The sequence below is a fragment of the Porites lutea genome, chromosome 9, assembly GCF_958299795.1.
Source record: "Porites lutea chromosome 9, jaPorLute2.1, whole genome shotgun sequence".
Classification (NCBI taxonomy): Eukaryota; Metazoa; Cnidaria; class Anthozoa; order Scleractinia; family Poritidae; genus Porites; species Porites lutea.
In genome coordinates this window covers 14679012-14704011 of record NC_133209.1, presented here as the reverse complement: position 1 = coordinate 14704011, position 25000 = coordinate 14679012, and the positions used below count along the sequence as shown (strand labels likewise).

The window sequence follows — 25000 nt, the reverse complement described above, 5'->3', positions numbered from 1 at the left end:
AAGGATGACATTAAAACTGACGAATCCACCGTGTAAACACGGCATTAATTGTGAAATTCAGGAGTATCCCGGCACTCCCTCTTATACAACTGAGTATGGTACACTGACACAGGAGAGTCTCGGATAGGGCCGTTTTGCTAATTCGGGTCAAGAGAGGATAAAGCTCGGGTGTAATAAGTCCAGCTTGTTATATCGACTAGTTCCACATCATTGCAAACTGTCACTGGCCATGGATTACTGTTTAAAAATACTCACTAGTTAAATTCGGAGTCTCAAAACGTGTGTGTACATATGCCTTGGTGAACTAATCATACTGAACATGTAAACACCTACTTGCGTTCGGTAATATTACATAAAAAAACTGTGTCTATTACTTTTTCAGTCTTTGTCGGGAACTGGTAAACTTTTTTGACATTTTGTTTGAAAACGGAGTTTTGTCATGTAATCAACGTGAACTTTTTTCATAGTGCCATTAGTAGCTAATGCGTATAGACAATGAAAATCGTCCAACAGACACAAGCTGGCACCAACCCCCCCCCCCCCCCCCCGAAAAAAAAATGTTTGATCTCCTTCTGCAGCAATAAAGTCTTTGCTACGTCGGGTCCAGTAGGTATAGTAAGGAACAGTGGTTCGTGTTTTCATTCAAACCCAAAATACCTATGGCAAACCAATATCGACATTGCCGCTTATCTTACCTAGAAATACTTGCAGACGATTTAAATTGCGCTCTTATGCTGGTGTCCCGAGTTCTAAAACTTGAGTACGTAAGGCTTTTTCAGCTCACAGCTGGATAACCTGCGTGACAGGCTTGGAAAGGGGTGGGAGTTCGGTGTAAGGGTAAACTGTTCACAGCATTTCAACTTTTGGAAATGAGGTAAAAGGGGCGGGGATATTGGGAGAGAGAGAGAGAAAAAAGGGCCACTCCCTTTTTTCCCTTTGCGCTTCTCTCCCCTTTTACCTCCGATCGCCCCCCACCCCTCTTTTTGCGTCAGCCACAGGCTAACAGATGGAGCACTGACAGATGGAGTACTGTAGCTGCTGCTATCACCCTTGACGGAACGTATTAACTTGAAGGAAATGAAGGTCAACAGTAGATTTTGCAATCTAGAAGGGCTCTTGCCAGAAAAAAGTATTAGGCTAAAACAGTGACCTTAATATTTACACAGCGTATGGCATTAGCTTGCGTTTTCTCAAGTTGTGATTAATTCAGACAAGTCTCTTGCATTGGCTAAACATGTCAAAACAGAAACTCAAGTTGACTTCCTAACCCTTCCAGTAAATGCCGAAAACTACCCTTTTAAATAGAGCAAAGACTCTTAGGCTTCTAGCATTTTCCAGGACACCCACATTAGTAGATAAACATAACAAAATTATATCACAATATTAATTAAGGATGATTCAATGAGTTTTAACATTCTATGGTAACTTTACCACTCCTAGAGAAATACCCTAATCAACGTGGATTTCTGTCGCTAGTGGTAGACAACATCATTATCATAAATTTAACGCATGAACTGAATCTAGCCATGCCGAAAAGCTGGAAATAGTGGAAAGTAAATAAACCTAATTCAAAATTTCCCATGGAAAATATGCATGTGAAGTGTTTCTGCTATCTGCTTTATGAGCAGCACAGCTTAGGGGATTATATTCTGTGGGTGGCAACTTTGTATTGAACTGATGCACTTTATAATTTACCTCATCCTCTTCAACCGACTCTTTTACCAGAGGTGCGGGTTGAAAAATACACTCAGTGTTTTATTAAACGTCAGTGAAGACTGTTTGAAAGAATACCGGGAATTCTTGGGCACTAACTTTCTTGAAGAAAAACTACATTTTGCTTTCAGTCGCCATGAATAGAGGGGATCGACTACTTATGTAAACTTTTGTCAAATTCGAAATATGATTAGTAGCATATTCCCATGACCAAAGATTAAAAGCTGACACAGGAGATCCGTTATGGCTCTTGGCTGAAATAATTTCAAATTTTACAATGTGATTAGTCGTTATTTTCTTTGCGTGTAGCTCATCTGAAAAGTTGCATTCCAAAGGAAGAATCCTTTATTGTTTTACGGAAAGAAAACATCATTGGTAAGCTCAACGTCCAGTAATCCAGTAACCCTTTGATCCCAACCACTAATGGCCAGAAAAGGAGAATAAATTGAAAATTTTACATTCCCAGCAGTAAACTACATGCTTTAACTTGTTAGGTTCTATAGTTACCTCCAGTGAAAACTACTTTACCCTCCCATACATTACAAACTAACTTAAAAACTGATCAGTTAGGAGCGGATGTAAAACAAGTATCTAACTTCACAGTTTATGCTTTAACTCAATATAATTGTTAGCGAGGGTACATGCTAGCATGCGTGCGGACAAAAGTTTCTTTAGGATTCAGCTCCGACCCCACTGACCTTCCTAAATAGCAAAAGCAGTTTAATGCTGGATAGCTCTGTATCATTTTGCATTGTTAAGTCGCACAGATTCATTCAGTTGTTGTAACACTTTGCTTTTTGACTATGGCGAGCTCAGCCAGCGGATCTTCCCGCCTTCTCGAGGGTTGTTGCTGAGTAACGTTTATGAGCGTGCTTCTATTTAGCGTTGGCTTTGTGCGTTTAGAATTGGAACTGAGAGCTCACAAGGAGAGGATCGTGACTCTGGAGCAAAATCAGCAGATCCTCACTAAGCCTGCAACGAATACTTCGCCTATAACCAAAGGTAAGCAAAACGTACATAAGAGGCGGATGAGATCCCCTTTGTGAAAGAAATGCTGTTAAAGGGAAGTCTATGATGCCAAGGCGTAGTATCAATCTCAAAAGCATTCCGCGATTCGCATCACTTTAGCTGGTGCCACTGACGCTAAAGCGGGTTTTCGGAGAAGAGGAAAGGACTGTACATGTTGCTTTATGTAATGTTTTAGGCAATGCTTCATGCCTATCTATTCTCCGCCACATTACCCTGGTCCTTCTTCATCGTTCTATTTTTGATATTTTAGCGATATTTTTGTCAAGATTTCCTGTCTTATTGACAAATATTTTATTGATGGTGTAATCCCTGACGGTGCCATCTCTAGATAAGTCAATTAAAAGCAGAGGCCTATTTCTATGGTCATATCCCTAGGGTGGGGTGAGAATACGATCGGTTTTACAACTGCCCCACTAGAGGAGGGTAGGAAGTAAATGTGATATTTATAGACAGAAGAATGCTCTAATATTTACTAATCCTAGTGCTCTTCCGCTTTTCCGCAGATACAGTCGCCCCTTAAATGTCCCATCACATTTAATTCAAGGCGAAGCACAACGAAAGCCCCGAGCTGTTAAAGGTTCAGAAGAACAGACAAGTTCTTTGAGCCCAGATATACAAAAACAAATCACCAAAGCTGTTCAAATTGCAACACGTAAATTTTGCACCAACAAAGGTCAGATTTGCGTTCAGGGCCCTCCAGGAACATCAGGACCACAGGGACCTCAAGGACCAGTTTGACCTCCTGGTTTAAAGGGACAAAAAGATGATCCTGGAGAACCAACCCCAACTTCTCTACAGCCAATTAAGAGGCAACAAGTGAGTATTATAAAAGCTCCTAAGATTGTGGTCCAACCAGCCGTCGAGACTGTCATTTTGAACGAGACAGCTACATTTCAGTGCACAGCGGGAAAGCACGTTGACGAAAAGATCGCTTGGTCTAAAGAGGCTGGCTTTCTACCTGTCGGAAGACATTCGATCATCCAAGGGACGCTTTACATTAAAAAAGTGATCGTCAGTGACAATGGAATTTACGTATGTACGATTAGTACTGACCAAGGGACAGCTCAAGCTGCTGTCACACTCAATGTGAAAGGTAAGAATAAAATCTGACCTGCTTTAGAGATTGATTGGACGAGACAGGCATAATGTTTTGCAATTCTATCAGCGTCACAAAACTATCAACCACGCTCACTATCACTTGACCAATCGAACAAAGAAGTGAATAAACGTAGTCGGACTGAGCAAGTCACAAAATTATTTTGGTTTCTCTTCTGAAAGGTTGTAATTAAGTGGCGCAAGACTTCAGACAACCAACGTCTAACAATGGAAAATCAAACGAACTCTCTAGAATTGCCTCGAAACTAATCTATTGAAAACCTCTCTATTTAATAATAAAATAGATCGATCTCTTGATTAACTGCATACTCTAGTGTATCACTGAAGTTAAGACCAGTCACTGTTTGGGTAACCAACCTTCTTCTCACCGTATGTTCCTTTCTATAACAGCTCGTCCAGACATTTCTCTCTCCCCTGGGCCGATATACGCAGAGAGCGGCGGAGATGTGGTGCTTCCTAAATGCCACGTTATTGGATATCCCCCTCCTGTAGTATCTTGGACTAAGCTTTTTGATGAACTTCCTGGGAAAAAAGCCACAGTCAAAGACCACACCTTGACTATAACAAAAGCAGACAGGAAGGATGCAGGAACATATATCTGTACCGCCACAAACCATATGGGCACTTCGCACGCCATGACGACTTTGATCGTTAATGTGGTACCGCAGTTTACTGTCAAGCCACCAAAGAAGATAGAACTTTATCATGGACAGTCAGTTACACTGAATTGCTCTGCAGATGGAACACCGGTACCAACTATCACTTGGTCAAAATGCAAAGGAAAAATTCCAGAGGAACGTACACATATGAAGGATGGTCAGATAAGGATTAACAGTTTGACTGCGAAAGACGGTGGTATTTACAGCTGCTCAGCCAGGAGTGGCTTACTTCAGGTGGAGACTGAAGTGCAACTTATAGTTAAAACTGGTAAGCAGTGGCAAATCGCAAATGCTGAGAAGTACACGATGTTTAATCTCGGGTTAAGGCAAAAAAAGTGTCAATTGAAAAGCATTGTTAAATGCTCCATCGTTTGCTCACGGCAAAGCCGTTTTGGCGTTCGGCTTTCATTCTGTTTTTAAGGAGGGAGGGAAACCTTAGTACTAAGATTGCCATAGTTGAAACGTTTACCGACAGTTGAGTGCATAACCATATGAATTTTCTTGACACATTCAATTGCTAGTGCAGCTTTTGTTTTAGAGTTTAAAACACTGTTCGCGCTTGTAAATTACACTTAAAGTTAATTAAATCGGTCCCGCGTTTGCAAGAAAAATATTTTAGCTTATTTTCAAGTCGCCCGGTTTACTTGGCATGCTTTGTATTAATGTGCACTGTTTGTAGTTCCACTTTATTTTGTATGTTGCAATTGTGCATTAGTGTTAATTAGAAAGTTAGTTAAATTAATCTCTCTTTGTATTCAATCCATATTTGTATTAAATCCATACTTGTTTAACTTTTTGCAGCCCGAGACTGTGCTGAACTGTTTTCTGTGGGCTTCAAAGAGAATGGCGTTTACACAGTGAACCCAACAAACCAAACCAGTTTTGAGGTGTTCTGTGACATGAAGACTGATGGGGGAGGATGGACGGTATTTCACAAGCGCGTTGATTGCTTTGTTGGATTCTACAGGGGGTGGGAGGAGTACAAAAACGGCTTTGGTGACGTCGGAGGTGAGTTTTGGCTTGGAAACGAGAAGATTCATCAACTGACAGAGATTTCCAGTCAGCTGCGAGTGGATATTAAGACAAGGAACAATGAAATTAAGTACGCTAAATACAGTAATTTCACAGTCACTAATCAGGCTACCAACTATACGCTGTTTGTTGGGTTTTACCCTGGAACAGCAAAGGACAGACTCGCTTATCATAACGGCATGTCTGTCTCCACCACGGATCGCGATAATGACAAGACTAGCAGTAACTGTGCTAAAAGTCGTGCAAGTGCCTGGTGGTACAATTCTTGTATCAATTCAGATCTTAACGCCCCGTATGGGCACGGTTATTATTATTGGTATTGGGGTAACCTTTTAGAGAGCGAAATGAAACTAAAACCTAAAACTAAATGATTTAAGGATTACTTAAGAAACGCTATACATAAGTTCTTAGACTTACAAAACAAACCTGGTAGGATAAACAAAAAAAACATGATTGTTATTTTCCACTTAGGGAAAGTTCATTTAATATGACAAGAGGGGGGGATGAAGATATTGAGGGGGGGCTCCGAAAATTTTTAGACACCCGAAGGGGGGGCTCTGAAAAAATTGTTGCGCTAGGAGGGGGGGCTCCGAAAATTTGTATACTTCAAAACCAACACATGACATCATCATACAGATCGGATGGTTTTCAACTCAACAATTTAATGACCTGTACAACTCAGCTATATCACGTGGTTTACAGATATAACAAATGTAGTCTCAGTAATTATTACACTCTTGTTCATCCCAAAAATGCTTTAGAAAATTGTATCACAACTGTATCTCAAGTTTGTCATAGTATAAACCATTGAAGACAATAACGGTAAATATATTTAATACAGTCTAACGATCTTTTTTCAGGGGAGCAAAGGAATTGAAGGAGGAGGGGGGGGGGGGGGGCTGAGAAATTTTTTCGACTACCAAGGAGGGGGCTCCTAAAAAATTGAACCGCTAGCGAGGGGGGCTGCTAAAATTTCAAGCTTCGAGTTTCAATATCTTCATCCCCCCCTCCCTCCCTTGTCATATTAAATGAACTTTCCCTTAGTTGCTTGAAATGACCGCAGTCATCCTACATTTTGTACAAGGTACAGACCCTAGTGAGAGTATTTGTTGTGATTCTCAAACTTACAGAATCAGGTGCTTTCACGAAGTCAGGTAGTATAACAGCAATAGCAACTTCATTTAACAATTTAAGCAACTTGGAAATTCCGGCTAAAAGCTCAAGAGCTAATCTGGGGGTGCGGGGTTACAGAGTAAATAAATTTAAAAAATTAAGGTTAAACAACTTCAGTAACAATCAAAATGAACAAGCAAAACGAAAAGACAAAATGAGGAAAAAAGAAGAAAGGGAAAAAGGGAAGAGGATAAGGGACAATCAATCTTTGGAATTTGCTGCAGGAAGATTTTCAATTCAAGCGTAGAGCGTGTTCTTCGCTCACAAAGGTCAGTGGGGGATTCTCATTCCATAATTTTTGTACCAGTTCTATAGAGAACCAGAGGAGGATCGAATAGTATCCCATGATGCATTTTTCCGGAAGCATCACGCAACATCGCAGTCATAGCAGATTCCATCTTGAAATAAGGTCGTTTTCTCGTCGGCTTTTTTCTCACTCGATTTCCAGTAAAAGTAAAAAAATTACATTATTTCGTTATTTGACATGATTTCTCCGATTTGCAATGGCTTAAGAGCGAAGTTTCCACTTAGAAACATTTATTTTCACGGTTTCAATTAGTCTTCCCATCACAAAGTGTTCAGTCACCCACAACCAGGTCATGAATATTCAAGATTTTTTGGAATATATGTTGAAATCTTACAAATGTGGACCTCACACCAGCAAAATGAAGTCCTGAATATTGTACAGGCCAAGAAGTACCCAGAAGTACCCACATTTTGAAGACTTTTTTGTCGACCAAAGATGGCTGAAATTTCGAATCTTTTATCACATTTCAACGCCATGTGTCATAATATATGGGTAAAGCCTGATGAAGGCTACAATGTGTTGGGCGCTTTTGAGAGCGCTTTATGCCGAAGCAATCACTTTGTATTTTCAAAGCGGTTATTTTTAACAGGAATTTGACGATAAATATTTTAATTCGAAGAAGGAGCGGTGTATAACGGTGTGTTTCAGTGTGAAAAGAACCCAAAGAAAGGTACCACGCAGCATGCAAGCCGGCACAACGTAAACTGAAGCCTGCTCAGAATTTGAAAAAGAAACATCATGCAGAAACTTTATTTATTCAAAAGAACAGATCAGTATTCTGGCCAGGAAACTTCCTTGAAGATTGCTTGAGTCAGTACCGGGTAGACTGTGCTTCAGAGAATTGTTTGTCGCATCGATAGGTTAAATTTTATTTGTAACTGCCATTGTAAACTTCAGCTCCTTTGAGCGCGATGCTGTAATAAATTCTCCTTTGGTAATTAGCTTCACAGCGTAGCGGAAGTTTTGTTGGAACCACTTTATAGACCAGTCATAGTTTTGGTTCTCCTCTGGCCTGGGTTCTCCTAGTGAACCTAGCGAAGCTTATCAATTGCGAGTCTTATAATTTGTGTTAAGAGTGCGACCGAGCGCGGCACAAGTAGTTCTCGACAGATCAGTGAAATACATGTAAAACCCTTCTCAGTCAAAGCAACGCTGAAATTCTCCTTTAAAGCACAGTGAATATAAGCCAACTCGATAATCTTTAAAGCAGAAGCTGCTGAACCGAAACATGTTTGGAAACCATCCACATCGAGCACCGCGATCGATGTTCACTTCACTCGTGCTGAAGATTACTGATCATGATGTGTCACGTACGCAGTGATAATATAACATGAATCGAGGTGCATCATGGGATACTATTCGATCGTCGTCTGATAGAGAACGTAACTCTTGATTAACCCTTAGCAGGCTCTTGCCCTTAGCTAGAGTTTTTGTCGCAGAAATGTCCTGCGGCACAGAGGCGGATCTAGGGGGAGGGTGCAGGGGGTGCGCACCCCCCCCCCCCCCCCGAGATGACCTGCGGTTTTCTAATACAACTGGTATTCTGCCAAAAAAAAAAAACCTATGTGGTTTATTGGTGTTGAAGTAGAGCAAGAGACGAAAAAAAAAAAAAAATCCTGGATCCGCCCCTGCGGCAGGAGATCTTAATTGAAGTGGAAATGGATCATTTTCTGAGCATATAAATATAGTTTCGAAATGCTAGCTAGATAAAGCATGATAATTTCAGGTAGAAGAAGTCCAGTGGATTTGAATAAAAGCAATTTTCAGACTGGGCTTTTATTTTTGCTAAAAACCCGTGGAGGCTTCGTGGAGCCCCCCTCAATAACTTGCTCATGAAACGGCCACCAAAATTACTCAGAATAATGTACTCATTATTTTCAACATCCAGGAATAACGTGATAGACTTAACGACGCAATTTGACGAAATAGTAAGGTGTCTGACAAAATCAAGAAGATGGTAAACACATTAATAATCTTGAACAATAGCAGTGATGTCATGATGACGTCATCATTGTAAAAGAAGGGTCTGGAACCATCCGACATCTTGGATCTGCCATTTTGAATATATAAAATGTATTCAATATTCACTTGAAACCCGTAAAATTTACTGAAATTTTGCTAAATTAAGTGTAATGCCAAAATTCAATTAGTACAAATACAAATAAATCCTTTTTTATAGGAAAAAAGCAAATTTTGAAAAACATGGCTGTCAAAACTTGGTTGCCATGGTAACGTCACGACGACTTTAAAATAATCCCAGATAATTTTTAGGGAAATGTTTGGTGGTCATAGCTTGAACGGATATGAAGCCATTCAACCTTTTTAACTAGGGGTAACTCCAAAAAGCCCTCCGGTCAGAATAGGGTTAACCGTTAGGATTCCGAAACTTTTGAAACAAAAAGAGAAGTAATGTGCAAAAAAATGAGAGCGCAGTTCCGCTTCGAATTTCGTCCTTTCAGTCTTGCGAAAGTTCACATCGAAATTTTGCTGTAACGCCCCGACTTTCGTTGAGTGAGCAGATTATTCGCGGATACCTACAGCAGCGAAACGAGCGCGTCCGAGCAAAAAGGTGTGATGCAGTGGACTGGGACTCTGCTTAAAAATGTCGCTTGTTTTCGACTTCAGTCGGGGCTTGCGATGTGGTTTGTCCATTAGACACTGCCGCTGTCACTGAATTATGGCGGGTTGATTTGTTTTCTTGCACTTCTTCCTCGTTCCTTTGTGTTGGTACGCAGTCTCCGAGAGGCAAATGTTGCTATTTTTTGCGGGAGGTTTAATTGGAGTAGACAAACATCTCTTTCAAAGGGTTCCTCTTATTACTTCCATGATTCTACCACTGAATTATATTTTCGTTCTACTACTCGCCAATGTCGATGTTATTCTAAAACAAAAACAACCGGAGTACTGTTTAAAACACGAAGGAAAATCTCATCCATGTCATCCATGACAAAACTAAAAGACAGCAGATCGTGTTTCATAACTAGATGACGTGTATTATAAATGCATGCAGCTCGTGCAAGGTGAAATTATGCTAATTTCTTATCACCATCATCCTTCTTTTTAATTTTGAAAAAAACATTTCATACGTCTTTCTGTTTCTTCGAAACTTCAAAATTAGTTTCCCCTCAGTTTTTACTGTTTACCTTGTTTTGTTTAAGAGAGAAAAACGGAGAAAACGGAGAAAAAACCTTACAACTAACCTCTATAAATTTTGTTTACATGCGGTTGCCGGATTTGCGACGCATTGCGCGAATCGCGATGGCGCGTTGCACTCGAGAAGCAAAGTTTGAAGCAGTACAACGCCACTATATCAAAATATATCAATCTAATTTTTTGATCTGTTATATTAAATTTATCCCCCTTTAACATATGTAAAAATTGAGATTAAGAAGTGTTAAGCTTTTCCAAACGAAACGGCGAAAGACGATTAGGTGATATTTAGTGGAAGGAGGAGGTATTCAACACTTTCAAATTAAACTCAAATTTTGTCATTAGACAAACAACAAGTTTGACTTATAGGCATACAGACACAAACATATGAAACTGTTTATTGATATTGTTATGAAACGAATTTATCTTTTTAACATTGTAGCCTGAAATTACAGAAAGAAAATAGGATTTCCGGTTTGCAAAAAGGAAAATTTCGCCGGCATTGAAGCGCACCGGAAACACGGAAAGAGCGCTCGTGCCAGTCCTACTCCGCATCACACATTAAATGAAGAGCGGAGCGATCGTTTCACCGCCCAACTTTTATCGGCCCTGGTAGCGAAATTTCGGTTTGCTGACAACACGGAATGTAACAAGAACACTAATAAGTTTAATAAACGCGCTTTCTTTTAGGATCGCTACCTTCACGACGATTGCTAAGATTGCTGCAAAAAAAACGTAGTCTTTTACAGCGCGCGTTGAAAAAAAAATTCGCTTACCCTTAAAAAAGTCGCCAAGTTTTGGTGTTTTTTGGGGGGGGGGGGGGGGGGTGTGGGGGGAAGAATTTGGTTTGTTTATTTTTTTTCCAAATCCATGCTTGACATTACTATACAACAAAAATGCATCGTGAGGCAAAGTGTTCCATGATAGACTTGAATTTTACCTCAAGCCATGTTTTCATAAAATTGCCGCAATCGCAAAGATAGAAATAAAATCGGCGATTGTAGTATTGAAAACACTCCTGTACTATCTAGAGGACGGTAGCTGGGATGCTGAAGATCAGCTAGCATATAAAAGTCCAACAAAAACGATGCAAGCGCTTTTGTAAATTTACAGTTTTATTTAATGTACGTTTAACATCTTGACAGCTTTTCCCTAGGCAACGAAAACCATTGGAAAAGAATATGGTTCCATTGACGAACAGTTAATGGTTCAAAAGTGGCGCATGCTAATACCAACGCTTTTACGGAATGTTATACGATGGAAAGATATTAACTTAGAGTTATTATCAAATATCTTTAAGTTGATTCAATGGCCCGCTTTGCAGTGATAGCTGAGTAAAACATTAACTGGATTAAAAGTCACCATGTATCATTAAACGTTTAAGCGAATTTAGATTAAGTTTGCATGCTCTTACAAAATACTCAGGCCCTGTCCACACGTATCCGGATATTTTTGAATCCGCAACTTTTTCTTTCCGGATTCGGCTTCCGTCCACACTTGTCCGGTGAATCCGGCATGCGTACCCGCAACCTTTTTGAATCCGTTCTCCAGAGCGGAAATTTTTGAACACGCTATGAATCCGGAATCGTGTGGACTGTACGGACGGACAGGTGGGCGTACGCTGATGTCATAACCAAATTTTGTCGCGTCGATAGGTTTCCAATTTTTATAGCATTGGAGTGGCGGCTCTGCTATTAAGTCTCTTTTAACTCTGACTGTCGATCTTGTCTTGTTTACAAGCTTATAATTGCACCGCGAGGGGTGCAATGGCTTAGCTAGTGTGGGCGGTAGAAAACAGTGCGAAAAGGCTGGTATAGACGCAAAAGTTTTGATGCCTTTGTGTTAATAAGGAAACGCATGGATATTCAGTAGAGTGTAGTTGTCTTTTGTGTTTTTCAGGCTGTACAAGTTTAGTTAAATGTTTGTAAAAATTTATTTCAGGATCAGAGGAGGCGGAGGGAGTCCTCAGTTACCAAAACCTCTCCCCTTTTTTGTAATCGAGCACGTATCGACAATTTCTCCCCCCCCCCCCCCCCAACTCCGCCTAGATTGATCTCCTTTTGTTGGCTTCCTTGCGATGCATGATGGGGCCCAATACAGAGCCAAGCTTCACTTTTTACCCTAAGTATTTCTGCCTTTGTTTTGCTGTTCGTATTAATGAGAAGACCAAGAACTTCGACTTGTGGTCGCCATTTTGAACAACTGAAATCCATTATGAAAGCCTTATTATTCCCTTTGAAAGGGCGTTTCTAATAGTGGAGATAATCTTCAAGGTTAAACGTCTACAATTTATTCTAACGGGTTCCATTTAACTTTTGGCTTAAATGATAGATCAACCTTTCAACCATAAAAATGCTATTTTAGTCAGTCTACAGCAAGATGATCTGATGATAATAGTCCGTTTCTCAATTATTATGCCGCTTTTTACGTACATTCGTGCTTTAATTGATGAATAGTCAACCTCTACTCATTGATATTGGTACATGTCCTACTACCGTGGGGTTCCCACGGCCTGCGTAGTTCTAAGTAAGTTAAAACCTTAGTAAAGTGAGTCCTTGGTACTCTATAGAATAGGTAATACACTCAGAAGGAGTCCCCGTGAATGAGATCGTAAAGCGCCAATATGATGCGTAAAACCGCACGGAATGTTTGGTAAAATAACGATCAATAACTTCCTGCTTTTCTCAGAGGAACAGATTTACGCATCAGTGAAACTGTCTCGGTTTGGCGGTCGTTAAAGCCGTTAGAGAGGCCTTCTTGTGTTACAAATCATGTTAGTGACAAAAAATTGTTTCACGTGTTTTAGGAATTAAAACTGACGCCGATTTGTTTCATATTAATTACATTGTACCCAGGCTCATACGCATCTTTTCATAAAAGACTGAATTATCCGGGTAAAAAGCGGCAACAAAAAGTATAAACAACTTTTGAAATTTTAATGTAATTGTTATATATACGCCAATATGATGCGAGGAACCGCATGGAATGTGTGGATTAGCTTCCTGTTTTTCTCAGGGACACGAATCAATGTAAATGTCACTGAGTAAACCTGCCATCTCAGGCGTAATGATAGAGCCGTTAGAGTCGTTAGAGAGGCAAATTAAAATGAGGTGACGTGCCTGTTCGTCTCCCTTTTGCGTTTCATCCGTTCATAGTTAGCAGAGGAGACTGGCTATGAAAGCCGGCAAACATCAAAGTTGAAAACAACGGTGCCGCAGTGTATGTTGACCGTGCACAATCCTTTGTTTTTCGTTCACAGATTGTAACTGGATAAATTAATGCAATGTTTCTATTGGTCAGTAAGTTCAAAATGATAGGAATGCAATTGAACGTTGTGCACGGTCAGGTCCAAAAAAGCTAACAAAAACATATAACAAAGAAGTCTAACGGGTTTCATTATATTGTAACTTACATGTACTGAAACATTCCATGCAATAAACGCAATTTTCCTTACGGCCCATTAGGTGAAAAAAAAGGGGTTTGTATAAGGAGATACTTTAATTTTTGAGGACATTAAAACTCATAAAAAATACTATTTGAAGAGAACACCAGCTGATAGAGGTTATCCATAAAATCTAACTGACAACAAGCCTTTCAAAAGTGAATTTTGAAGAAAGAAGGAAAGAAAGAAAGAAAACAAGCCCTTCAACAAAAGAGTAAAGAAAGTAAACGCACTCCGATCCTAGCGTTTTGAAACACAATATCAACCATCATGCTCTAAAAAAAAATTCTGATGAGCAAGCAAATGGCATTTCAGGGGCGTAGCCAACTGAAAGTTGATAGTACACACGTGCGTACCCCCAAAACGGCCAAAAAATTAATTAAAAGATATGAACGAAAAGAAACAAACATTAGTTAAATAAGTGTCGATCATTGAGGACAGCACACTCGTCTCAAGTCATGAGACTTCTCTTCTTTGTTTAAATTAATTTTTCAAATAGAAAAAAACAGGATTTTCCCCACGCAAATGCTATTTTTTACAGTGACAAGATTTCCGGTCAGTGTACACATAATTGATGTTGATGCTAGTGCAGAAAAGTCAGAAGAAGTCAGAAGAAGAGGGGTTTACGCAAAGGGGTTGACTAATTAAGTTGCATCATTCACCAGTGACCACTGTGAGCGTCATCCTACTTTTACAGTGCAACTACTATAACTGGGGCCACTTCAGTAGACAAAGTTGACTGATCGTTAAAGGAAAATAACAAATTCTTAGAAAGTTGGTTGTGGGCCAATCAGCAGCTCGTAAAAAAAACAGTAAGTTACTCGAAGCACTTAGAATTTAATATTGATAACAAACGTTTTTAAGGAAAGCAGTCACCAGACAATGTTTTTGCCATTGGAAACTTTGAATACGACACCCAGAGCCATATTTCTTTGACACAAGCTGACAGCAAGTCAAGAATATAACTATCGTTTATGTTTTCGCCTGCGTCACTCACCCTAACGGACCTCTTGGGAAACACGTGCTTTCTTCAGCAGGTTCAAAAGTTCACGTCTGTAGGTTGTAATTGGTTGATTTCGATCCATCATGTTGTTTATTTTGTTTCGTGGTAATTATGATTGAGAACTAACTTTCTCGGAATGTATTGTTATTTTCCTGCAATCTGATTGGCCAATTTTGTCTAAATGGCCCCGGTTATAGTAGTCTCACTGTAATTCTTACGAGTCGAAAAATCCCACTCTAAGTGAAACATACTTAACAGTAGAGGGTCGGAAATAGCGTTTAGGAGCATCTCGTTTTCAATTTTTTTATTTGGCAGCACACCTCTTAAAGGTTTATGGCGTTCGGCTCTAAAAATCGTCCATATGTACTTACCTAACTAGGCCCCTGCATTTGTTTACAAACCAGCCACTGGTTAAAGAAATATTTGAGAAGCCGTTATTATACAAGAAAGGGCAGTCTTCGTGCAGTGTAAAATTGTGATTACGGGTGAAGCATTAGCAAGTGAGTCGACTAGGTCTTCACGCCATTTCAAAGTTACACTACTTGCATAAGTAAGGTAAAAGTTGAAAACTTCAACACACTTGTTGCATTATTTATTATAATGGAAGAAGTATCGACAAAAGTATCGACGACTTTTGAAATTTTAATGGGTGTACTCAGCAATTACAATGTATAGATTATGTATCTGCCAATTGTAAAGTTCTTTAACTTACATAACTTTAACTGACGTTTTCTTGATAATGTTAGAATAATGTTGTTAGCAGCCGCATTGTCGAAACGTCGAATAACGTTAAATTAAATTTTTCTGGTTAAATGCTTTAACAAGCAACTGGCCATCGGAACTTACGCTACGCTCAGAAAAAGTTACTGTGTAATATTCAGGTCTTACTTAAATAACAGAACAACTGACGAACCATGTGCTTGTCATTCTTTTAATGCAACTGCGCATGTGCAAAACCTGCCCTAAAATATAAGAGGTCTGGAACCTAATATATTACAATGTAATGCTTTTCTATATGATCAGTTCTGCCATCTTCAGACGGTTTGGCTCGTGCTTCCCGCTCACTTTCTCAGAACAAGTACCTGAAGCTGGAAGTGAAGGAAGCAATCAAAAGAATCACAGCATTCACCACAGGACCAGAGGCTCCATTGCAGTAATCAGAAGAACAGCAACTCTGTTCACACTTGATGTTGGATTTGCTGCAGTCTGCTGTTCCCCGGCAGGGCGTCGGAGAGCATCCTTTGAAATATGCTTCACCGCCGGTTGTTGCAGAAAACCTCATTTTGATACACGTAGAGGTCGACCTACAATATATTTTCTTTCGGTTGGCGTCACAATCTTTAAAGGAGTGCCTGCTAAGACATCGGTAACATTGACGGGTAATCACTGTAACGAGAAAGAAGAGCAGGTTCCCAATTAGGCTAGCGGAAGCAGTTCAGCAATAAACTAGAAAAAAGACTTATCAATTTTGTACGAAAATGTGCTTTGAGTGTTAACTTTATCAGCTCTAGCCTTTTGAAATCTGCCCAGAGACAACGTTTAATTTAAAAAAAGGGACAACTTTACTTATCATAATATCGAGAACTAATTGTGGACAGAAAATACCTATAGTAACTATAAGATATTTAGCTTTAAACAAGAGATAATTGCCGAGTCGAGCATTTCAACAAACTGACACGATTGTTCAAAGTCACTATCTTGTGGATAAAATTTATCCTTTTCGCGTCACCGATCTCGGTTGTTCGATGCTTTGATAACCCTATCAAGCCGATATCCAGAAGATAAAGTTATCCATGTCAAGGCAGGTCCTATAACTTGGCCTGGTCATATGCAAGTGCGTTAACATTTACTTCCTAGAAAGTTAACTCAAGTTTAATTGATAAATGCAAGAAGTCTTCAGAACATACGTACGCTGTATAAGCAGGGCCCAAAACATTCAGTTGCCCATTAAAATTGAAAAAAAGATAATCCAACATTCATCAGTTGAAATATCGTTATTAAAATAAATGAAACCATTTGACACAGCGAATGGAGAACACGCCTCTTTCAAAAGGGGGACAAAATGTATGCAACGATGTTTCTCTGAAATCCTTGTGCATACCGGGGATTACTCTGTGAAAAATGACATAAAAAAGTAGCTTTCTTTTTAAGATTATTTTCACAGAAGCTAATTAAAAGAGTATTAAATGATGTCGGATTGAGACTGCTCTGGGTAAGGCACCGAGGCCTACAGAATCAAGTTTATTAAATAGACTCCTACCCGCTGGCAAGAAGATCAGGACCATGAACAAAGCCAAATGCTGCAAATTTGACATGCTGGATCTCTAGGTCCTCGTTCGTCAACTCCTCTTTGAAGCAATAACCAAGGTGCAAACGTACAACAGGAGGCCACAAGTTAAATGATGACTGAAGTAACTCTTGAATCTAAGTAGTTAAGTTGTCAATTAAACAAGACAATTTCAGTCAAAGTTATCTTGAACGTTACTGGTTAAAACGCAGGCCAACTCCCACTGCTAACATTTGTAACGCGAAGTTCGACTCTTAACAAGGTATTGATCACGCCCCTCCTTTTACCACATATTTTAATTACAAATTTGAAGTAGATATTGAGACTATTTCTTATCAATATCGAATCAGAAAAAAATTGAATAGCAGTTTGCTTCCGTTGGTTCGACCATATTGTTACAAATGTCACTGCATGAGTGATGTCGCACGAGCTTATTGGTCGAGAGCTATGGTCTGTAAGAGCATAAACCACGGAAAGTGAAATAATGATCCCGCAAGTTGTTTTTCTCTTTTCCGCGAGCGATTTCACCGCAAGAATTAACCGTTCGCCGAAATTGGACTCAACAGAACTGGAAATTTATATCGGTAGATGTAGGTGGGTGCATTCATCTGTAAAGGCAAGTGCATGAGCACAAAGACAAATACCGTATTTACTCCAAAGTTTGCTTAACTCATACACGGGCGTCATTTTGCAGAAAAATACTTGTTAACATGGACCGCGACAGAGTAAGCGCCGCATTCTCCCAGCATTAATGCAGTCGTCAATTTCTTTTTGAATTTTTTTTACATTGTTGATGCTGATATGGATGATTAGAAGGGGACGTGGACCATTAAAACTAACTTTTGTTACATCTTTGATATAGTCTGTTTGTTTTTCTAAACAAAGCAAAAACAAAGATAAGGCCTCCGAGGATCCAAGGCGTTGCGCGATCCTGAAATCCTATTATATCTTTCAAAAAGAACATTAGGAAAAAAGACCTAACGTCACTCTTAAACAACAACAATAGCTGCTGTAACCTTTGCAATTCTTAGAGACTACCTTTTATATACCTATTGTTTTATTATACAATTTATACATGCCACATATTTTAATTGTATATACATTATCATTATTTTTATTTCTTATTTGTAAATGATTTTTATTTTTGTGTCCCCAATTAGCTGTGAAAACTAAATACATTGACACATTAATAAAGCTTTTACCTTTACCTTACCTTACCTTACCTATTAGGGGAGTGCCTACCCTGCAAGCAGAGGCTACATTTTCGCCGATTGAGTTGGCGTGCGAAAAGTACCTACTTTTCGTACGCCAGCTCATACCGCGAAAATGTAGCCTCTGCTCGCAGGGTAGGGAGTGCCAAGCCCTATCGTTCCACTCGGCAATAGTCAATGACTGATAAACTGATCATCTATCGATTACCTAGCTATCAGTTACTCATTGATTTCATTGATGTTATCGATTAATTATGTCTGATGCTAAAAGGGTTTGCTAATGATAGCGAGAGTGAAAGCCGAGTGTGATGGTTTGGAAAGTACATTCAGAAAATCACTCACCAGCAACCACACACTGTAAGAGTCATCCTACTTTTAAAATACGTGCGAGGCGAAAAAGCCCATGCATTTGGAGAAGATACTGCAGTAAATGGACTGGAAATAGCGTGTTCGACCATCTCGTTTAAAACATGTCTTAACGCCGATCCTTTACCGTATACCATACGATCAGTTGTTGTTTAAACCCTTATTTTGACACCCTTCGTTGAGGTCGACCTACAATTTACTCTCCTCCGGTTTTCTTCACAATCTTTACAAGAGTGACGGTGCTAAGACATTCGTAACATTCACGGCAAAACACTGTAACGAGAAAGAAGAGCAGGCTCCCAATTAGTCTAGCAGTAGCAGTTCAGTTATAAATTATGAAAGATACAGCTAATCATTGGTATCCGAAAGTAAAGTGTGCTTCGAGTCATCTTCGTATCATTAAAAAATCTACCCGGAGGCAAAGAAAGTAGTGACAATTTTCTTCACCATAATAACGAGAACTTAGTTCTTGGGTGTGGAGAGAAAATAACTATAGTAAGCCTGATAATCAGTTTTAAACCGGAAATAAAAAGATTTTAATTTAACTCACTATAAATAATATAAGAATGTAGCACCACAGTTTCTTTAGAAACTGACCCCTTTAAGAATGCCGAGTCGAACATTTCGATCGTGAAACTGGTCATGTGCGAGTGCGTCAACATTTACTTCCTAGAGAACTGACTCAAGTTTAATCATAGATAAATGCGAGTAGTCTTCAGAACATACGTGCACTAGAAAAGCAGCAGAGACATCTACAGTAGCCCAGTGAAATGGAAAAAGCTAATCCAACATTAATCACATCAAATATCATTATTAAAATAAATGAAACCAATTAACACAGCAAACAAATGTATGCAAAATTGTTTCTGTGAAATCCTTGCGCACACCCGGAATTACTCTGTGCAAACGACATCAACAAGTAGCTTTCTTTCTGAGGCCGTAAATTGGACAGAAGCTAAAGGAAAGGGTATTACTTACTGTATCTAGTAGACCAGGTTTAATTATTTCGTTGCAGTCAAAAGTCTAGTTTAAATATAAGGTCTAACAGTACTGCTGTTAATGAGGACAAGCGAGCTCTAAATTTAATGGCACTAGCACATAAACAGAGTCAGAGCGATTTTGTGATGCTGTTATAAGCAATTAAAATTCAGTTGGTAAAAGTATTTTAAAGTAATTCATCTATCGTTGTATGTTAAACTCCCCATTTCTAGTTGTTCAATGCAACGAGCTCCGCCACGACAGAATAGAAACGAAACTGGATTGAAACTAAATGTAATGCACCGAGACCTCAGGTGCAGAATAAAGTAATAAAATACTCCTACCCACTGGCAAAAAGATCAGAAACAAGAATACAGCCAAATGCTGCAAATTCGGCGTGTTGAATCTTAAGTTCCTCGTTCGTCAACTCCTCTTTGAAGCATCAACCAAGGTGGCAAACGAACAACACGAGGGCACAACTTGACTGAATTAAATCTGGAATCTATGTAAGTGGTTGTCAATCAGTTAAACAAGGCAATTTCAGTCAAAGTAATTTATTGTTTGAAACGAAAGCCAACTCCCACTACCAAAATTTTCAACTCTTTACAAGGTATTGATCACGCCCCACTTATTTACGACATACTGTAATTACAAATTTGCAGTGGATATTGAGATTTGATACTTCTGAGTACTAAAAAATTCTCATTGATATTGAATCACAAAATAATCGAATAACAGTTCGCTTTCGCTGGTTCCACCATATTATCACAATATCATTGAGAGATTACTGGCGAGTTTATTGGTCGAGAGCTATGGTCTATGAGAGCAAAGACCACGAAAATGACTTGATGATCCCGCAAGTTGTTTTTCTCTCTTTCGAGCACCCGATCTTCCAAGAAACGTCGCCGAAATTGGACTCAACAGAACAGGAAATTAAGATCGGTAGATGTAGGTGGGTGCGTACTTCTGTAAAAGCAAAATTATTACAAATTTCAGGACGTACCGAACTACATAAAAGCAGAAAAATATTAATAAGCACTGCCATTGAATAAAGAATTAGTGCCGCATTCTCCCAGCATGCGGTACGGCGTACTTTTTGATTTTTTTTTTTTTCATTGTTGTGGGTGATATGCATGATTAGAAGAGGATATGAACCATTGAACACTAACTTTTGTTACTTCTTTAATATAGGCCGTTTTTTTTTTAAACACAGCAAAAACAAAGTTTAGCTCTTGCGGGATCTAACGCGTTGCGCGATTACGAAGTCCTATTGGGGGAGTGCCAAGCCCTATCGTTCCACTCGGTAATAATCAATGACTAATCAACTGATCATCTATCGACTACCTGTCAATTACTCATCGATTTTATTGATGTTGTCGATTAATTATATCTGATGCTAGGAGGGTTTGCTGGTGGCAGCGAGAGTCAAAGCCGACGTTGTGACAGTCTGGAAACTATTTTCCAATTTAAGAAAAGAACTATGGGCAAGAGAGCGGTGGAGGCACCTGAAAAAGAGCTCATTTGGTAATTCTTTGGACAAAAGGTTTATGACTTCGACAAGGGCATCTAAGGAACGCGACAGAAAAGTTAGTTATGGCGGCACAAAGCCAATAACTAAGTACTAATGCAGACAGTTCGATACTGAAGCATGCAGTTTCAATCAGTTGCACTTAACTCCGTCTCAATGATTTTTTGATAGTCCATTACGAGTGACGCCAAACTCGCGAAAGGTACGAGGAAAACATGCAGCTTCCCGGTTTGCTACCATGACAATCAAAAAAATTTCTCAGTGAACGAAGAACCTGTTGCCGACAACACGAACAAGGCGACGAAATTCAGTTTCGTTGTTTGTACAGGTATTAAAGCTTTGTCTGTGTAACCTGAATATTTATCAATGAAACCGGCGAAAAAGCTTTTTGTTTACAAATTGAAATTAAGTCTTGCGATTATTAATTTAGCTGACATGTTCATAAATAATCTTAGCTGGATTTTTTACGGAAAAGTTTCAAATACAGAAAGAATTGGCGACTCCTTTTGAAGAAATATCACAGTAAGAGCTAAAAAAAACATAAAAAGTTTTATTTGTCGGTAAGGAAACGTGACGGCCACAAGGTCATTTACGCTCCAAAACTGTAATCGTTGGCAGCAATAAATAAGTTAAAAATCATCTTTATCTCACTGTTTTAGTATATACCTCACCACTCGGTCAATTGCCACCACTAGCCATCTCCACTTCAGTGAATAATTGTTATGTAAAATATGTGAAGCTTATAAACTTCGTGTTGTTTGTAGGCCCTACCTGCCAATATATATGACATACAAGCAATGTACGGAGACACAGTTTAAGTGATGATCAGTAGTTTTTCTTTCTAGGAAAAGGGGTAAGAATTAGCCACATTGTCTCATCTTCTTATGCTCATAGGTATTACGTGTAATACGTGTATAGCATTGGTTGTTTTCATGCTTTTTCAGGTAGTTCCGTCCAGAACTGGTTCACGGCCGCTTCTTCCATTTCGCTACTATCTTAAGTTACGCAAAGCATAAACAGTGGAGACCAACAAAAAGCCATTGCATGAGCACATTCAAGCCCTCGCAAACGCTTTGAGCGACGAATAATTAAGTCAGTAATTCTATGACTAATGTCAAGAGAACAGGCTCCCGAAAATTCTAGGCGACCTTTTTAGGGTAAAAATCCGTTAAAAATGGACAATTATACCATTTTTTAGATGTTCGAAAATCCTAGGAGATAAAAGCAAGCAAGAAATTTTACAACAAATGTTCCGAAAATTCTAGATCTCAAGTCGTCTTCCGAACAGATATCAGGGACTTTAAGATCCAACGACGCGACGGCAACAAGAACGTCGCATAAAAAGTGAATTTGCGTTCTGTCAGTCTTTATCGCAGTTATTCCTACCCACTTACTTTGTCAAATGTAGGCGAACCCTCCTGGAATTGAATTCCTAGGGACCATATCCAAGTTCAAAAAGAGAAATAAAATTTCGTCGTTGCTTGTTTATGTTGGCCTCCATCAAACGCGAAATTAGGCATTTTCACGTCGTAGTCGTGCAAAAACGGGCAAAGAAATGTACAAAAAAGAGTGATGCACGTGCAAAGTTGTTGTTTTACTTACAAAACCTATAATAATTGTTTTTTGACGTTCTCGTTGCCGTCCTCGTCGTTATATCTTAAAGTCCCTATTTTCCGAAAATTGACTTTAGGTGCCCCCTGCGAATATTCCATTTTAGCACGGTTTTATCAGAAATTACAAAGAACTGCGTTAGCTCTGGACTCCGTAATTGTAAGAACGAATTCTCGCCAAGAAACATTTCATTCTGCTTTCCATAATTTGTAGATTGCAATGCCGGGTAATGGATTCTGTGGAGTTTAGTTAATCAATAATTGAATTGAATGACCATCAACAAACAGCATAAAACAAAGCTAACATCATTTCTGTTAATGTGTAGGTCGATGTAGTCGTTTTCAACCATTCAGCCATGTACTTAGAATTCTCTCAAATTACCCCTTTGTAGGAAATCACGATTCGAGAAGTTGCTTGACCTCAAACGGTGAAAAGTGCCTTCTTTTTATAAGAGATAGTAGAACGAATAAAACCGCTCCTTTCCGAAGGTCACCACCTTCGAGCTCGAGAGGACACATGATAATTATCTTCCTGTTCTTGTTGCGTTCTGACAGTGGCTCAATGCTAAACTTTTACCCGATATTATCAATGAATATTATTAAATAATGTTTCAGTCTCACAGCTCTTTTTCACTCGCCTTAAAGTTCGGCTCACCACTCCGGCACCATTTTCTGACGCAGGGATTTCTGTCCATCTTATATGACGATTGTCTTCTAATTCAGGCTTCCTTGCAAGCACTGAACCTTTTTAATTATAAGTTCCCTGTGGTGTATCCCTCACTTGGTGCCCTAACAACTGTTAAGACAGCTGTTGAGATTCCTTATTTGAAACACTATATATTTTGCTTCGATATTTTTCAAGTTTGCGTATTATTAGATTATCATTTTTTTGCTTCCTGTAACTCGAGTGTCTCCCAGGATTTATTAGAACAGTTTCAGGCGTCGAACTTAACATGTGGCGAATAAAGATGTAATGTTAAAGAGCAAAATCAGTCTGTCGTGTCAAGTGTCCTAGACAATACCATTAGTTTTGGGACATGTTTAATAATTCGACGCCGTTATGTACCGGTCAACCGAACTGGTGGGGTAATAGGTTCATATGAAAAAAGACAATTAAAAATATATACAGAGAGAGGCAAAATCTTTGAAATCAAGCCATTGACCGGGCTTGTATTAAGAGCCCCTTACCCTACGTTATCTAGTTGACTGGTCCTTACATCAATCAGGTCCTGCCAATCATTGACCTATGACGAAATGATTACATCCCGTTGTAGCTTAAAACAAAAACATGGAATGAACTTTCCGTGAAGCTGAAGCTGTATCAAAACCATTTGGAACCAAATTCCTGTGTCTTCCTACAGTCAACTTTCTCTAAGACGGACACCTCTGGGACCCTCAAATGTGTCCGTCTTAAAGAGATGTCCGTCTTATTGAGAGTCAACTAAAAGGAGTAAAAGAAAGGCAGGGACCAACTCTAGGTGTCCGTTTTAGCGAGGTTTCCGTCTTATAGTGGTGTCCGTTAAAAGAGAGCAGAGTTTACTTGGAAACGTAAATAATTTGTGAAGTAAATGTTATTAGTTTCTTACAAGTTTGTAAACCACAATCAAGATGAGATCACCTCGCCCCGTGACAGCTATTGTTGCTAGAGACTTGCAATCTCATAAGCTTGTAATGAATGATTTTAATTTTTGTAACAAGGGAGAGGGGGGAATCAAATTACTGTTCCAAGATTGTCCTAGATCGTAGTCTTCTAAATTCGCTAATTTCAAACGATTTGACCCATATAACCAAGAGAGACAGAGAGAGAGAGAGAGAGAGAGTGAAAGAGAGAAATGAAGGGAGGGGGAGGGGTGACATTTCATACCAGGATATTATTAAGATATATTCATCCGGTATAGCTGAAGGAATTGGTCTCAGTAAGTCGTGACAAACACGTATCTGTCTAAACGGGATTACCTAGTAATGAGTTCCCGTTTAGCTGAAGCTTCGTCTTGGAGTACATTAATTCAATTCTGGAGACAGATATCTTCAGTTGTTACATGACTTTGCTTTGCACACAATGACGAGTTCAGCGAGCGGACCTTCCCGCCTTCTTGTGGGTTGTTGCTGTGTAACGTTTATCAGTGTACTTTTCTTCACTGCTGGCTTTGTAAGGTTGGAACTGGAATTGAGAGCTCAGAGGGACAGAATCTTCTCATTGGAGAAAAACCAAGAGACAAGTAAGACGGCAACGGACTCTCCTTTCTTGAACAAAGGTAATTCTAAGCTTCCTTTTCAGCTTAGACCTTTTATCATTTTGGGTTTGGTAATACGGAGAAAGATAACGGTTTTCCTATCAAAAATAGACGTACTAAAAGTTTCCTCCTTTCGAAACCTGATCTTAACTACGTAGATCT

The 25000-nt window shown here is 39.3% G+C and overlaps 3 protein-coding genes across 3 annotated transcripts in view; 2 read left to right on the top strand and 1 right to left on the bottom strand.

Annotated features, from left to right (window-relative positions):
• LOC140947981 (uncharacterized) overlaps window positions 1-25000 on the bottom strand; it is a 177113-nt gene that overhangs the window by 127241 nt on the left and 24872 nt on the right. The gene's annotated exons all lie outside the window — the stretch shown is intronic.
• On the top strand, window positions 2577-6014 carry LOC140947975 (angiopoietin-related protein 7-like). The gene is made up of 4 exons (XM_073397197.1): window positions 2577-2715; window positions 3599-3835; window positions 4249-4785; window positions 5319-6014. The coding sequence occupies exons 1-4, from the start codon at window positions 2577-2579 to the stop codon at window positions 5918-5920; spliced, it is 1515 nt and encodes a 504-aa protein (XP_073253298.1). The 3' UTR covers window positions 5921-6014.
• The window catches only part of LOC140947716 (uncharacterized), an 8908-nt gene continuing 8488 nt past the window's right edge, over window positions 24581-25000 (top strand). Inside the window, exon 1 of the mRNA XM_073396890.1 lies at window positions 24581-24859. Within this exon, the coding sequence (XP_073252991.1) occupies window positions 24664-24859 (196 nt within the window). The 5' untranslated portion in view covers window positions 24581-24663. The remainder of the gene's footprint in view (window positions 24860-25000) is intronic.

Bases quoted from the DNA above. Each gene is read 5' to 3' on its own strand.
- LOC140947975 (XM_073397197.1), top strand. From the start codon at position 2,577: ATGAGCGTGCTTCTATTTAGCGTTGGCTTTGTGCGTTTAGAATTGGAA. The intron at 2,716-3,598 runs GTAAGCAAAACG...TGGTCCAACCAG, and splicing joins TACTTCGCCTATAACCAAAG to CCGTCGAGACTGTCATTTTG. The intron at 4,786-5,318 runs GTAAGCAGTGGC...AACTTTTTGCAG, and splicing joins GCAACTTATAGTTAAAACTG to CCCGAGACTGTGCTGAACTG.